At 29.3% G+C, this 16,656-nt stretch overlaps 1 protein-coding gene across 1 annotated transcript; it reads right to left on the bottom strand.

Annotated features, from left to right (window-relative positions):
* Positions 1–7,997: 7,997 nt before the first annotated feature.
* Positions 7,998–10,403, bottom strand: LOC100788896 (putative receptor-like protein kinase At1g72540). The gene is made up of 5 exons (XM_003547705.4): positions 9,938–10,403; positions 9,694–9,829; positions 9,418–9,554; positions 9,200–9,323; positions 7,998–9,004 (listed from the first exon to the last, which is right to left on the bottom strand). Exons 1-5 carry the CDS (start codon positions 10,328–10,330, stop codon positions 8,439–8,441), a joined length of 1,356 nt encoding a protein of 451 aa, XP_003547753.1. The 5' UTR covers positions 10,331–10,403; the 3' UTR covers positions 7,998–8,438.
* Between the last annotated feature and the right edge of the window lie 6,253 nt (positions 10,404–16,656).

The raw sequence follows: 16,656 nt of genomic DNA, 5'->3' as shown, positions 1-16,656 counted from the left end.
TATGTGTTCTGTGAAAATGAAATCTAAATTCTCTCCACATACAAGATGTGTTGCCACCTTGAGCCATAATAGGCTTTTCTCTCTCTTGTTGATATACTACTATATAGATCATTGATGCGATTAAATTTTTAACTTGATCGTGAATTAAAGAAAGTTGAATTAGCACAAATTATTTTAAAATAGTGTTCGTAATATATTGCTGAATTATATACAGTACGTGTCAGAGTAATGCTATTAAGTATGACAGCACTTTTCATTGATTCCATTAAAAACTACTTTGGCACCAATAAAATGAGAGAAAAAACAAAAATCACGGTCGGGAAAAAGTGAAAGAGTGAAAAAAGGCTATTAATTTAGTTGATAAGGCTAATAAAATCCTTTGAAGACGAGACTGCAAACTAAGATCATCTTGGACGTTGATTATAATTTATCTGTTTACTGACATGTTTTTTAAAACCAAACGTGTTGGCTGATTATTTTTGTGATTCATTTGTAAAGATCGAATCAACAACTCAGGTCATCTCAATCTCATCCTAGATATATTATAGAATCTTAATTAGATCAAGAATAAAGATACGTAACACTCATATGCCATGTGACACATTGAAAGAGAAAAAGAAAAAAATTTAGAGAAGTATAGATATGATATGATTTGATAAAAAAAGATTAAAAAAAACAAGGGTGTCAACTAGTAGGGTGTTTGTGATATATGGATCTCCACATATATAACAATTCTTAGATCAAGTAGGTGTACGAATTTATGCTAACAATGAATATGAAAATTTTAAGCTGAATAATGACAAAGATAAATCACCACAACTCATCCTATCAACACCCTGGATGTGTGTCCTTAAAGCGTAGGAGGGCCAATATGTTTCATGGGAGGTGATTTTTGGACTGATTGTAACTAGGAAAACACTTGTGCAAGTTGTTGAGCGGAGCCTACACTTCAAAAGTATCCTGTGTCCAAAGCTTTTGACACAAAATAAGGCTAGGAATTGAAAATTTTGAATAATCTTTTTTTTTGACAGAAAATTTTGAATAATCTTAACCTTATGATGATGCTGGAGTTCACTATAATAATAGTATGTAATTGTGGTTTTCAGTAATAATGGTGCTGGTGGTTTTGGGGGTGCTTGGCTGCATATTAATAGTAATTACCTATGAAGCAAATAATAATAGTAAGTTGAATCAGGCTCAAATAACATTAAAAATATCATAAGTTGAATGGTACAATACCTTTTTATTTTGGGAGAAAGTTGAATGGTAGGCAGATAAAATGAAATAACCGCCACATTGAAGAAAATAAGGATTCCTTGAAAACACAGTTATTCATATCATGTTAATTTATGATAGCTAAATCACAATTTATGATACCCTATTAATTTTGCAAATTGCAAATTATCACTAATGGAAAATGTATTTTAACACAGTCATTCAAATCATGTATTATTCATAACATGTATTTAATGTAGGGAATAGAACTATGCTAAAATTTTATTATTTTTATAAGAAAAAAGAGAAAAAGATATGTGAAAGGCTTTTTTTTATTAATTTGTAAGAATTAAAGACAAACATTAAATAGTTTATATCAACTCATGCATTCTATTCAACCAACTCATTTAGACATCCTTTAAAAGATTTAAATAATAAGAAAGATGGGGAAAGTTTAAAAATGACAAAAATGGGTGCAGAAACAGAATTTAATGATGGTGATGAGGTGTAAAAATAATATTTAAAGAATAATGATGATAGGGGTGTAAAAGTAGGTTTATATTATTTCATATAAAGTATATTTGAATAAATAATAAAGGGGGGGCGGTGTAAATATCTAAAACCTCTGATTTTTCTTCTAGGCCCATACGTGCTCCAGGTTAATCCCTTGAATGGAATCACTTACACTGTTGAGACGCTGAGACGGGCTTGGACTCACCGGTGTCCAATGGGTATTGTTACGTGCACCCAGAGAAATTACTGATACACCCAATAATTTTATGATTTTCCCACTTTACCCTTTCATAAAAGGGATATGGATCAACTAATCCATAAACCTCATACGATCAGCTAATCCATAAGCCTCATATGGATTAGCTGATCCGTATGAGTCCAATCCATAAGTGTTTTTTTTTTATTTTAAAAAAAATATATATTTTATGAATTAATTTAAAATTAATAGCTCAAATAAGAGTCAAACCTGTGACTTTCATGTTATTAGCACAACGATCTAACCAAGTGAGCTAATAGATCAATTATGTTATAAAATAAATAATATTGTTATATATAACACTAAATTTTTTAATATATATTTAATGTGCATGTAAATTTAAATAATAAATTTTGTGACAATTAATTTTCATATAACTCATACGAATCTGTATGTTTTTTTTAATTTATTAATAAATTATTTTTTTAATAGTAAATATTTTTTATTTATAAAAAAATATACGGATTAGATAATCTGTATGAGTTATATCAAAATTAATTGTCACAAAATTTATTATTTAAATTTACATGCGCATTAGATATACATTAAAAATTTTTGTGTTATATATAACAATATTTTTTATTTTATAACATAATTGATCTATTAGTTCAGTTGGTTAGAGTGTTGTACTAATAATCTGAAAGTTTCTTCGACTCCTGCTTCTTACGGATTAGCTAATCCATATGAGTCGTATGGATTAGCTAATCTGTATCCCTTTTATCGAAGGATAAAATGAAAAAATCATGAAATTGCTGGGTGTGGGTGCACGTAGCAATGCCGGTGTCCAATTTGGATCAGACGGATTTGTTTGCATATCAAGTTCAAAATAGCAAGGTCATGCTATTCATACTCACCTTTTTGTCTTGTCCTCTATTTTTTTCTTTTCTATTTTCTGTGACAAAAATACTCTTTTAAAGAACTAATTTTCATAATATTGATTTTTATATTACGAAAATTAGTTTTCATAATTTATAAAAGATTTATATTACGGAAACTAATTTCTATAAATTCGATAAAAAAAATAGTTGAGGTGTGAAAAGAGGTATTTTGAGAATATTGAAAAAAAGTAAAGGATGTGAAGATTACAATGATGCAGAATATTGCCCGACCAGAGTTCTTGTCAATGTTAGTCGTCTTCATTAGTTTACTGTAGCTTGATTACAAACTAATTTTAACTTGTTCGACTTTTGGAAATCAGATTTGATATAGAAAGATTAGGTTTATATTAGTGTTACACTCTTTTTAAATTTACATTTTTTAGTAATTATGTATTAATAACAAGATATTTTTGTGTTAATAAATAATAGTTTTTTTTACATAATATGATATAATATTGATATTTTTATGAATTATATATTATAAACATGTCTTAATTGTAGTTTTATATGAGAATAATCTTATGTTATTACGACCTAATAATTATTGTTGTCACCAATATAATCTTTATTGATGTTGTTGTCACCTCATATGGTGGCGATACTAACAACTAAAATCATGTTAGTAGAATGATCATGATGATGATTACAATAGAGATGATGATGGTAAAAATAATGATGACAACAATCATGATTAGAGATTTTATTATTAAAAAATTAATTTAAATTTAAAATATTTTAATTTTAAACTTTTATTTTAACCTAATGACAATTAAAATTGATCATTCTCATTCTTATGTAACCTAATGACAATTAAAATGATCATTCTCATGTGATTTCTCTTTATAATTATATATAATATTAAAATTAGTATATTATGTCAATTATATTTTTTTTACTAAATTATTGAAATACAGTATCCATTAATTTTTTCAATGCCGAATAACCTAGATTAACTTATCTCATCTCGTATATTTTTGAATCTTGATTAAGTAGGTGCAGGTTTAAATAAGTAAATATAAATTATTTTAATTTTATTTTTAATTGTTTAAAACGTTTTGTATTATAATTTATTTTCCCTCAAACTTTATGTTTAATCTCTTTTATATTTTTTGTATTATGATCTCTTTTTTCTTATTTCGAATATCATTCACTTGTATTTTTAAATTTAAAAAAGTAATATATTAAAAAATTTAAATTATTTATATTTTTATATGTATTTATTTGAATTATATATATATATATATATATATATATATATATATATATATATATATATATATATATATATATATATATCTTGAAACTTTAATTCTTTACTTGATTTTATATTTTTAATTTTATTCAATCAGAAAATATTAGTATATTATACATAATTAATAGTCTTTAGTATTATAATAAATTCATTGGATCGATTGACATGTTGCTCAAATCTTAAATATTAGTATATAATACATAACAACTTAAATGATCACCATTCAAATGAATTTAAATCTAAAATATATAATTACTGAGAAAATTTAACTCAGATAGTTAAATATAATGCATAAATTACTTTAAATTAATATTTGGTGTCTTTGTTATTTTATTTCAATGAATCAAAATAAAATTTTAAATATATAATTATATAAAATGTTTGAATGGAGAATTTTGTATGATTTCAGTATTTGTCATGTGAAACTTCTGGTCTATACGGCTAATAACACATGTCAGTGGATTATACTGTACAAAAAACTTAAATCAAATCTCAATCGTAGAGAATATTATTGCACTCGGAATATTTGTGAGTTTTTTTTTTTTGAAAATGCTAGAAACTTTGAATTCGTGTCACGCCAATTCTGCATATGGTAGCCGCTTCTAGTGTTCGTCAAACTTCTTGTTTTTATTTTAATTTTAATTCAATATTTATTTAATTATAGTTAATATATAAACACGTGGATTTCGTACTACTTTCTGCAGAATAGTCTCGTACGATATAGTATATTACCTTTTTTTTTGTCATGTTTAGCTGCTGTAATGAGTACATTTGTTGATATGGTATCTCTAACAGGGGAACAAAATTTTGTGGGATGAAGGGGTTCTTCTTTGTATTGGTGCTTTGAATGGAAAAATTGATGAATTCGTGTTTGAAAATGAGATTGGGATGCGAACACATTTTCCTCTATCGTTGTCAAATTTTATTTTATTGTTAAAATGTGTTATAATTAGCATTAATTTCTAATGTCTAAAACTAACACGAAGAAAATTAATTATTATGCGTCATTTGCATGTGACATTGACGTGCTAACAACTTAATTGTGTAAGCTAATTTGAAATTCTACTAAGCAATGTAGTTTAATATATATATATATATATATATATATATATTTCTTCTCTTTTTCTTTTCTTATTATAATATGTTTAATAGTTTTCTAGGTGTGAAAAAGTTACAAATGATGCTGCGGTGATGATAACCGTCAACAAGTTCCCCATTCAGTTGTACATTCTGTCACGCTAACGTAAAATATTATTTTATTCATTGACACAATGCCCTATCTTCACCTCCAAGTTTCTAGTAATTTTTGTTGTGCATACTAAATAATTAAAATTACTTTTGACAAATGTAAGTAAGAATGAAACCTTATGTTTCTTTATTTTGACAGTTACACTCAAAAACATTAACCACTAAGGACATCTCATTCAACACCTGATTAGAAATTAATTTGTGCCAAATAGAGTTACTCTAGAATAATGTGAACGTTGTTTAGGCTAATTAGAGTTACATTCACATATGATAAACGAGTATTACATGCCGACAGAGTCTTGGATCAAAATGATAGTGGGGTGAAGAAAAAAAATGTAAGAAAATCATGAAAAGAAATGAATAAGAAACAAAAACTTGAATTTTAATCAGGAAAAGCAGCTTAATATTTGAAACTGATACTCCTATTAAATTATAATAAATTAAGAAGCCAGTCCTCCCCAAATGTTTCTGAAAGGCTTTGTCATATGAATGGATTGTGGATACAAAATTGCTGACTACTCGTACATATCCTTGCTGTAACAAAATATCAAATTAATGTGAATTGTTCCTCAAATGGAAGAAAAGCTTTGCATTGTAATCCTATCATACTATGGATTTGTTCCCAATGTGGATGTATGTGTTGTTGTTCAGCTACCACCAGGGAGAGAAAGACGAAAATATGGAAGAATGAAATAAATTTTTTATTTAGCATTTAGAAAAATACAAATAGATTGGTGAATAATTGAATTGAACACATTCTAGTCCAACTTGTTGGCAACAAATATTCAAGTCACAGTTTCATTTTCAGTTCATCTGCTATTGCTAGAGGTTAAATAAACTCTTTCTCTCCCTTGTTGAACCATATATGTGGCTTTCCTTTCTTTACAACTATTGAATAGAATACACGCGGTCTATGCTAGATAATTATATCTAAAGAATTTTGATTCTTCTAAGTGGCATGATGCCTAACTTTGTTCTTCTACGTTGAACAATGCAGCTTCAACATATTGATATAGAAGCAAACCCCATTTTCCTGTACTAATTTCCACACAATTTGGCTTACAAACAAACTAAGTAAAACAATTATGTCATTCCATATGACTTCAGATATTTGTATATTCTGTGATCAGCATTTGGTTTTAGGAAAGTTAACAATTTGAAAATGACTTATTATCTCATAAATGTCAGTGGAGATTGATTTTTTTTTTATTTTATAAACAATCCAAAATACTTGTTTAATTTTCAAACCTGTTTTATTTTTAGCTAGTTAGATTTGTGGCTGCTGGACCACCAACTTCGTGTCTGCTTCTATATTATTATTATTATACTGTTACGCTCTAGAATGTGTTTGATCAGGTACTTATTTAAAGCAAATAAAGAATTTCTGATTTTTTTAATGGCACTATTAGGAGGATTGCAAATGACAACATTCCAGAAAATGCCATAATTTTTTGTTGAATTTGCAAGCCAATATTTATCTAGTGGCATTAGATTTGATAAGTGTTAGTCTTTATTTTGATTGTTGACATGTCACAAGAAGATAGTTTCAGATTCTTAATTTGTGATTTTAGCTTTACTGCAAGTGATTTTCATTAACCCCACTATTGGCTGGTTGGGGTTGGTAAAGGAAGGTGATGTGAATATTAAACCCAAATGAAAGAGTAACTCTGGTTGATTTGATATGAAATTGTTTTGTTGCAATTCTAGAACATTGAATGGAAATGGATAAGCCAATTACCGAAGTATCCAAGTTAAAAGATTGACTCATTAATCCTTATAAGTTATATCAACTAAGGTGGGTAAGAAAGATAGATTGAACGGACTTTTTTTTTGATAAAGTAAATTGAACGAATTTATCTTATCAATAGACAATTTAATCGCATTTTGTTAGTAATTTTAACACTCTATTATCATTCTAATAAACTGGGAATATCATTGACCATTTCAGTTAGCAGACACCAACCTTGTCCTTAACTGGTGGGTTCACTTCATGGTTATCAGTACCAACCAACTTCAGGACAAGATTTTTAGTTATTAATTTTCTTTACTTCATATTTCTCCACACGCAAAATGAAAGTGGTTTAAAAAATAATTAGGAAATACAAAACCATCTGCGTAGCAAAATGAATCTATTCCGTTACAACATGGGTGCCACAGTTTTGGAAAAATCTAATCCACAACACAAGTTTTGTTTTAAAAAACAGCCATTTGTCAACACGCCGCAGAAGTCAACGGATCAAGTCTTAAAATAATTTGGCCCATTTCACTTTCAAAATCACTAGTTTTTCAAATGAACGTTTATGACTTTGTAGGGTAAGAAGAAATAAAAAGAAGAAGAAGGAAATGCCAGAGTACAGATCTTAAGGCACCATTAGAAAGGCAACATTTCTCAATAACAAGGTGGAAAATTCCAAAAACAGATCAATTTTAACTTGCTTCAGACCTAAGTCTCAACGACAAAGGCCAAATTTGTTACGATAAGGTAGAAAACTTTGATAAATCTTAAAACCCCACCCCACCACAAAGCTAAACTGTACACACAATTATGTTAATGTGATATATGTGTAAAATTTAAACTGCCAAAGATATTTATGAATGTGCGTAAAATAATAAGCATAATTTAAAGAAGTACGTGGGCAAAATTTAGGCGCATGTAACATCAGTCCTCAAAAAAAACATGTGGAATTTCTGCAAAGAAAACATCAAAATCAAACTACACAAAAAACAAAAAAACTTTGAGCTGTATGACTTACAATAATACACTTCCCTATCTTCTCCTACGATGTCTGCGTTTACATAAACAAAACATCAAATTCTTTATATTTTTACCATCAAGTTCTCAAATTAAATATTGCCACGTGATTTGTTTTTTATTTTTATCAAAATTCCACCACATTTTTAACGGAGCTGTTTAAAGTTGAAAAAACTATGTACATGTTGTTTAATTTGAGAACTTTATGGTAAAAATATACAAGGAATTTGACCAAAGTTTTTAATCTCCCTATGAATAGCTATGATTGTATTATCACCAAGAAATGAAGATGGATGATGCAAACACTGGTCCATGTCCATCACTTTATTGTGCTTGTTTTGGAGAGTACAGATTTGTACCAAGAGTTTTATACAGAGCAGTGTCAGAGTGAGCAGTAAGAGACCTCAATGGCTTAACACGACGTCTATTGCGACGACTTTTTCGTTGCCGGTGGTGACCCTTTTCTTCTTTTTCTTTGGTTTTTAACTCACCTTGGTTGATCTCAACATGGTCATTTTCATTCACTTTGGTTTTGTCTTCTTCACTGGGCACCACATAGACAAAAGGACCTACAGGGATATCTTTCAGTTCCAATAGAGGCTCTAAGGTCCTAACCACGGTTCTCATGGTGGGTCTAGCCTTTGCATGATGGCTAAGACATTGATAAGCCAAGGCTGCAAATTTTCTAGCCCCTTCAGTTGAGTACTGATCCTCAAGTCTTGTGTCCATTATTCTTTCTAGTTTATGGGAATCCTTCAACAATGGCCTTGCCCATTCCACCAAATCCTGCTCTCTGGTGGGTCTTTTCTTGTCCACAGACTTCTTTCCTGTGAGGAGCTCTAGGAGAACAACTCCAAAGCTATATACATCACTCATGGTTGTCAAATGGCCTAATGAAGAAAAAAAAAGAAGGTATTAGTACAATCAATTGATTGAAGGTTTTGATCAAGGTTTTATAAAACTGTCTGTGATCATGATTTCAGCGGCCACAACATTAAAGTTTTTGGAGTCAATGTGACCGCAATTTTAAAGCTTGGTTTCAATTAATGAAATCAAAGAGGTTGGTTTGAAATGGAATACAATACCTGTCATGATGTACTCAGGGGCAGCATAACCATGTGTACCCATCACATGAGTCGTGATATGTGTTTGGTCTTTTTCCGGTCCATCTATTGCTAAACCGAAATCAGAGAGCTTGGGATTGTAATCCTGAAGAAAATGAGTGTCTATATGTCAATCTGTGTAAATTCTAATTAGTTTAACAGATATGATTGAGTGAACAAAAAGGCAAGTGAGGACTTACAGAGTCTAATAGAATGTTTGAGGCCTTGATATCTCTATATATGACTGGTTTCTCTTCTTCATGAAGAAACATAAGTCCCTTTGCGGCCCCAATTGCTATTTTGATTCTTGTTAGCCAAGGCAAGGCTGCTAAATAACCTGCATTTTAGAAGGGTAACCCTTTTGTAAGACATCATTGAAGCAACAATTGTATGTTCTAAGTGTTGTTTTGTTTCACTTCTTGTTTTCCCCTTTTTCTTTCATAATGAGAGCAAAGGCATGCATGTATGATGTGTACCTTTGAAAAGCTTTTCCTCTAGATTGCCCCTCTCCATGTACTCATACACAAGAAGCCTATGCTCATCTTCACAGCAGTAGCCAATTAAGTTAACCAGATGGCGATGTTTCAATTGCCCCAGAAAGATTACTTCAGCCTATGTAGTACAAAAAAAAAATGAATCAGTCAAATTCATCACTTGAAAGACAGAGGAATTAATATGGATTAGTGATATTGAAATTTGAATGGTTCAGCAGATTCTTACCAACCACTCTCTGTGGCCTTGTTTTCCATCCAAGTTTAAGGCCTTAACTGCCACAGTCTGAGCTTTCAATCCACGTTTAAGATTGTCATCAATAAATCCTTTATACACCTTCCCAAACCCACCTTCCCCAAGATAGTTGGATTTGCTGAAGTTGTGTGTAACCTCAGAGAGCTCTTGGTAGGTGAAAATACGAAGATTTGATCCCACGAGAGAATTGGACAAATCACTCATGATAGAAACTGATGAATAATCGCTTAGGCTTAAATCAGAAAGGAAGATTCTACTTGAAGATGATTTCTTGGAAACTATGTTTGGAGATTCCAAGGATTGGTTCTTGGTGGCCTTGAAACAACCAAGTACTAAGGATCTCCATTGAAGCCTCTTGGAAGGCATCTTCTATTAAGTTGTTTTTGTGCAGGCTTAAGTGAGTTGAATAGTTTTATTAATTGATGCTAAAATCAAGTTAGATGGTTCTGCTTTTATAGGTTCATAAGACCGAGGCTTAAAGGTTTGGGGGGTAATTTTTTTTTGAAAGACTTTCATAAAGTAACCTACCACATTTCATTTCATTATCATTGTATTTTTTTTTTCTCCCGTGTAGGCCAGGCTAATCGATCAAATCTATCTTATGTCATTTGGTGCAGGACTTTGGCTTATATTATAAAGTATTAGTAATACCTATCCACTTTTCTAAAGAAATGTAAACGGTATTAAGGGACTTGATTTTGATTTCAATGGTTTTTCTCCCTTGTGCTATAAAACATTTATTAAGGGACTCCATCCATGTGATGGAAATTAGAAATAGTTAATTGATTTAATTTTGTGGATGATAATAACAACACCCAAGAAGCTTCTTCAATAATAATCCTGATGGCTTGTTTCTTCACCAAATCAAATCAGACCAAATTCTAGATACCGTAGAACAAGTGATTCCAAAGATGCCGAGCCAAGCCGTCAACCTTGATTCATTTTCAGTTGCACTGTACACTCTTCTAATATTTTTACTACGATATGTCTATATATGTCTATGAACATGCACAGGTATCAAGAATCTTATTTTTAAGCTATCAGTTATAAGCTTTCACAAATATTGTACTCTTACCATGGCTTATAAAATTTTATTCAGAAGCCCCATTCTAGGCAAAATATGAGTAAAAGATTCCTTATAAAATTTCAACAATCGTCCTTTTGTAAGTTTGATTTTGTAGTCAAGTGTGATTCATTTATAAGGAGAATTGCTTAAGTTTTGTAAAGAGTATTTTGAGTTATGCTTTCTAGTAGAGATGAGGCATGCTAACAATATCAATTTCATTATTTAAACTTAAAAAATTGAGACTATAATCTATATATAGTTATCTCTATTTCTTTTCTTTTTATCCTTTTTATATGCACATATTAAAAATTCAATTCCAAAATCAAAAGGGAGAACAGTTTGTTGCCCACTTTTGTTCAAAAATCATTTCCCTAATAATATACACTCTTGAAGTTTACTCAAATTCAGATATTACACAATAATAAAATATATAAAATTAAAATAAAATATAAATTCTGTTAGTTCATATCCATAAATATTTTTGAGGCATGTCAAAGAAAACATGTATGTCTATTAAGACGAATACGGGATACCTACTGCTGAAGCTCGCTGAGCCCGATTCACATCACTAAACACACCAGCTACTATTTTGAGGCATTAATTAGAACTTCCTTGCTATTTAGTGGTTTCTACCTGCCAACCTTTTAAAATCCATGGAAGGAAACTGCATTTATTTAATTATTCCCCGGTGTACTTTGTTGGAGTACTGAAAATAAACAATATATACAGTTGAGCCATCTTAAAGAATACAGAAACCATTGTTGTTACCGTGGCTGAACCTGGTATTTCATACTACTTGCATCAAATTAAATATTATTCACAAAGAATTTAATGGTTATGTATTATTAGTATAGATTTTTTTATCCCACTAATCAATAAAAATTATCATTAATGTGATTTTTAATGTAATTTTTGTAAAAATCAATAGTATAAAATTATTTTACAGGCGTAATCTATATTTTCATTCACAAATACACCCCACTTGGTGATAGATAAGGTAGATATATTTAGAGGAGAATTTTGGAAACTGGGGCAAGAACAAGCTGTAAGCAACCAGGTTTTATCCCAATAAAATTTGTTAATTAAAATATGGAAATCACGTAGCACTTGTTCAAGTTATTGGCTTCCAAGATCATTTCGTTTATAGACGTATGTGGTCCCATATATCCTAATTGACTTTGAATGTTGACAGCACAAGTAGTTCTGGATGTTCAGACCATAAAACGAAGTTGTTAGAGAAGCTATGTCACTTTCTAGTCATGTTGCTAATGACTGACCTCATTCTAAACAGCTATTTCTTTGTAGTTTCATCGTGTGCTGGTCTTTTGGGGATAATAATTAAGGTGATTCAGTACTCTATCGTGTCTCGGTTCTTGGCAATTTCCTAGGTTTCTATTGTATGTGCCCATTTTTTGGGGGCCACATGGAAAGGGAATTATGATGGGGTTTAATAAAGCAGCTTTAATTTCCTTTTCTGGTCTGGTCAGAGGAACAAAAGTGAATCAGATTTGGTGATCAAGGTGAAACTTTAGGAAAGAAGCTCAATAGAAAATCTATATATTTAACTTTAAGGATTTAGGGGTTTGCTAGGGGACATGTTTGAGAAAATGGCTATCATTGTAAATTGCTTGAAATGTTTTTAATGTTTAGGCATACTCTATATGTTCCCTAAAGACACGATTGGTTTGTAAATACAAAACTTAAATATATAGAAGCTCATTTGGAGCAATGATTAGTGTAAATTTTTAAGGGCAAGTTGCATTTATATATTCCCTGAACTTAAGTGATATTGTACTTCAAATTCTAAGTATGTTTAACTTTACTCAACCCTCCCTCAAATAATAAATCACGATCTATCTAATAAATTAGGAGAAACCTATGTTTTTACAAGAAAGGAAGAGAGAGAGATAAAATATTATATTATTATATCAATTGATAGAAATCTATATTAAAAAATGAATTTAATATGGCATCAATCCATGCCCTTTTTAAGAAAAGAAGCTGATTTTCTAATTAAATTAGCTTTTACTTATTTGGATATTTTCTGAATAGAGGATAAGCAGTAAATAAATTATCTCTTTCTCGGTTTCTTTTTTTACCATGCAAAATATCAACTAATTTTATTTATCAATTAGTAAGTTTTATCAAAAAAATTGGTTGAATATTTTTATGGAGTCTTCTTTTCCAATGACACATTTGTCTAATGATTTTTGCCAATTTCAAGAATAAAATATTTAGTGTCTTACTTAAAAAAAGTCCAGACCCGTGAATGTAGCTTTAAAAATATCATCTTACATTGTTATATCAATAATTAATTAAAAAAATATTATATATTAATAACAGGATTTAGCTAGCACAAACATGCACATGTTAAGAGTAATATTATTATAGTCATTAGTTTATTAATTTTACTATTTTGTTTTAAATATGAAAATTAATTTTATCTCTTTTGATTTAAAATGATTTCAATAAGACTTTGTTAAAAGAGAAGTTTCGAGTTTTTTGGAATGAATGTTAGTTTTTCATGTTTGTTATTTGGTTTTAAAAAAAATAAGATTCCTTAAAAATAATATTTTCGAAGAATATTTTTTAACAAGTTTCTCGTCAAAACTTTCTCACAAGTGAGAATTTTCTTTTTTTAAGTTTAATTTTTCTTTTAAGGCAGTTAACCTATTATGTTATTTTTATTAATATGATAAATAATTAAAATAATTGATAAAAAATATCATATAACTCTTCAATTCCTATAAAACTTATCTAAATATTTTCTATCAACAACCAAATAGATTTTACTCATTTTCAATAAACATAATTCTTAGTATTTCCGGATATAAAAAAACGTTTTTCCTCCTAGACGCCTCCTTAAATTTACTTCGTAATGATTGTCTAAAAGAATTATAGTTCTAACAAATTGAAATTGTTTTTTCTATTAATACAAATTGAAACTTGTTTATTTCTTATCAAAAGTTTCGAAATTTATAATATTTCATAAAAATCTAAATTTTATTAAAACGATAATTTGTATAATAAATGTTTATAAATAATAAAAAAGAAACAATACGTAGAAAAAATTCCAAAAAAATATATATTTTTCTTTAAATTTTATTACGTAGGTTGTGTAATAAGAAATTACTCTAGCCTCTAGTCTCTGATAACGATGGGATTAAATTCCAAATACTGATTCTACACTTCTAAAAGGTTCCTTGCTCTGAATGCCTAATTTTTCTTTTGCTATTGCTTAGAATTTCATAAGGTCAAAGAAGAAAAAGAAAATTCACAAATCATGATGCACAAAAAGTATGTCACTTGGGATTAGACCATCACTATACATATGAGGTCGGCAGAGTGAAAACAGATTACATTTTTATTCACGACTTAATGGACAGTTAAGGGAGAAAAAAGATGGGAAAAACTCAAGTGATTTATTTCCCTCTCAAGAGCTTCCTTTCCATGTGTAACGAAAAAGGAAAACAACAGATAAACGCGGAAAGAACATTTAATAGCAAAAGTGTTACTTCCTTAAAAAAAAAAAAAAGAAGCAAAAGCAAAAGCGTTACATAACAGTTTGAGACGGTCAATTTAATCATTCATTTTATTTTCTTGTTACATCAATTTAATCATTCATAATTTTTCATCTTCATTTTTTTTAAGAAAATACGTTAGATTTTTCTCAAAAACAAAAGTTAGAGTTGCGGCTCGGAATGGTGAATAAAGCATAATAATACACGAATAAACAAGAATAATACTAATAAAATACAACTTAAAAAACACTCAAAATAGTTCAAAACAACATTTCTCTCTTCTTTAAAATGAATTTGAAAGGATTCACATTCAAATTACTTTTTATATTTACTTTTTTTTTGTAAATTTAAATTATAGTTTTACTATTCTCTTCTTAAAGTATGGTATGCGTGCCACACACACTAGGAGTTCATAGAGTTTCGGCTGAGAAGGGTCAACTCGTTTTTTAGTAGGCCATTAACTTTTAAATACTTCACTTTTTTGAGTTTTGGTCAATAATTGTTGTTTGAATGAGTTCTGAGCTATAGGCCCACACCACAGCCATGAAATGGAAAGCATTATTACGATGACCAAGTCTTGTGTATTTCTCACAAAATTCTTTGGTATGATTTTACCGTAGTACGTTTTTGTGGAAGAAATGACAAAAGAGAAGAGAAACAAAAGAATTCATTTGTGGCTCTCAAAAACGGGTTATAAAATGGTTAATTTGTAGTGAAAATTAGAGCTTAAAATTAATCGGAAAAATAATTGAGTGTTTGATAACCTACGAACGTGGAAGAAAAAAGATTAAGAATGAATAACTACTGGCAAGCATAATGAGAAACGTAAATATAAATTCGGCACAAAAGAAGAAAATATTTGCAGTACAATATTTATCTATATAGTTTTTATTTTCTTTTCTTTTTAACTTCTGATAGAAAACAATTTGATGCATTAATATTTTATAATGTAAAATATGTTTTAAATCATTCAAATTTTATCAAAATTGTTCTTAATTTCTGTACTTTTAAAAACAATTATTTATTTACTTTTTTATAATGCCTGAATTTCGATAATTCTTATGCTACGTGTGATTTTTTCCCCCGATATACGCTACTTGTGGTATTAGGATAAAAGGTGGAATTTGCCGATTATTAAAAATATAATGTCCAAAATCATTATTTTCAGTCAAATATAAAAACTCTAACCAAATTTAACAGAAAACTAAGTAATCTAAAACCAATATCACCTTTCAATTGAGTAATTTTTTAACTTTAAGATACGTATAGTTAAACAGGACACAACTGACCTTAAAGTTAGTCTCTCAAGAACTTGACTGACCTTAAATGAATTAAACGGTTCCCATTATACATTGTCTTTGTGTGTGTAATTACTTCTATATTTTGCATTCTTGCTTCTTCTATTCTTTTCTTTATTTCCCCTTTCTTTTACTCCTTTTTAAACTTTTCTTCACCCTCCCCCCCCCCTCCCCCTTCTCTTTTCTACCAAGAAATTTATTTTATTTCATCTTTTTTCAAAGTCAATATTGTTCTTAATTATAATATATAGGTTAGTATATTAATATTTATGTCACACTTGTCATAAAACCATAGTACAAAGCTTGATCATGATATTATAAATTATTGAATATAGTATCATAATTTGAGTACATCTTCTGTTTTTTATTATTTTATAGGTCTTATAAAGTGAAACTTGGTAAGCTACTAAGCATCAGCTGAACTGTGGATGATTGTTGGATTTTTGAAATGGAGTGGGTTTTCTTAAGCGGGGCAAACTCATTCCAAGGTTCAGACGGCGTCGTCCTTTTGGACAACAATACATTATTCATAATAAATATTAATTAGTATATAGTAGTCAAGATTATGATTTACGAAGGATCCCAGACATTTCAAGGATAATAATGCGTGGACTTTACATAGTGCATGATATCATACATTTTCATGTATAGTTAAGAGTGGTTATAAGTACTTGTATATCCATACATTACCCTATACTCAAATTTCTATTAAATCAGATATACTTTCTTTCTTACAAACTAATTAATGCAATAAACTAAAAATACTATTTTAATTAAAACAAAAGTAATTATGAAAAATTAACAAAA

The sequence above is a fragment of the Glycine max genome, chromosome 16 (assembly GCF_000004515.6).
Source record: "Glycine max cultivar Williams 82 chromosome 16, Glycine_max_v4.0, whole genome shotgun sequence".
In the NCBI taxonomy this organism is placed as follows: Eukaryota; Viridiplantae; Streptophyta; class Magnoliopsida; order Fabales; family Fabaceae; genus Glycine; species Glycine max.
This window is presented reverse-complemented; position numbering and strand designations above follow the sequence as displayed.

Coding starts and splice junctions, on each gene's coding strand:
- LOC100788896 (XM_003547705.4), bottom strand. CDS start 10,330: ATGCCTTCCAAGAGGCTTCAATGGAGATCCTTAGTACTTGGTTGTTTC. Junction 9,830..9,937: donor AAGGCCACAGAGAGTGGTTG/GTAAGAATCTGC, acceptor TGTACTACATAG/GCTGAAGTAATCTTTCTGGG. Junction 9,324..9,417: donor CAAACATTCTATTAGACTCT/GTAAGTCCTCAC, acceptor CATTTTCTTCAG/GATTACAATCCCAAGCTCTC.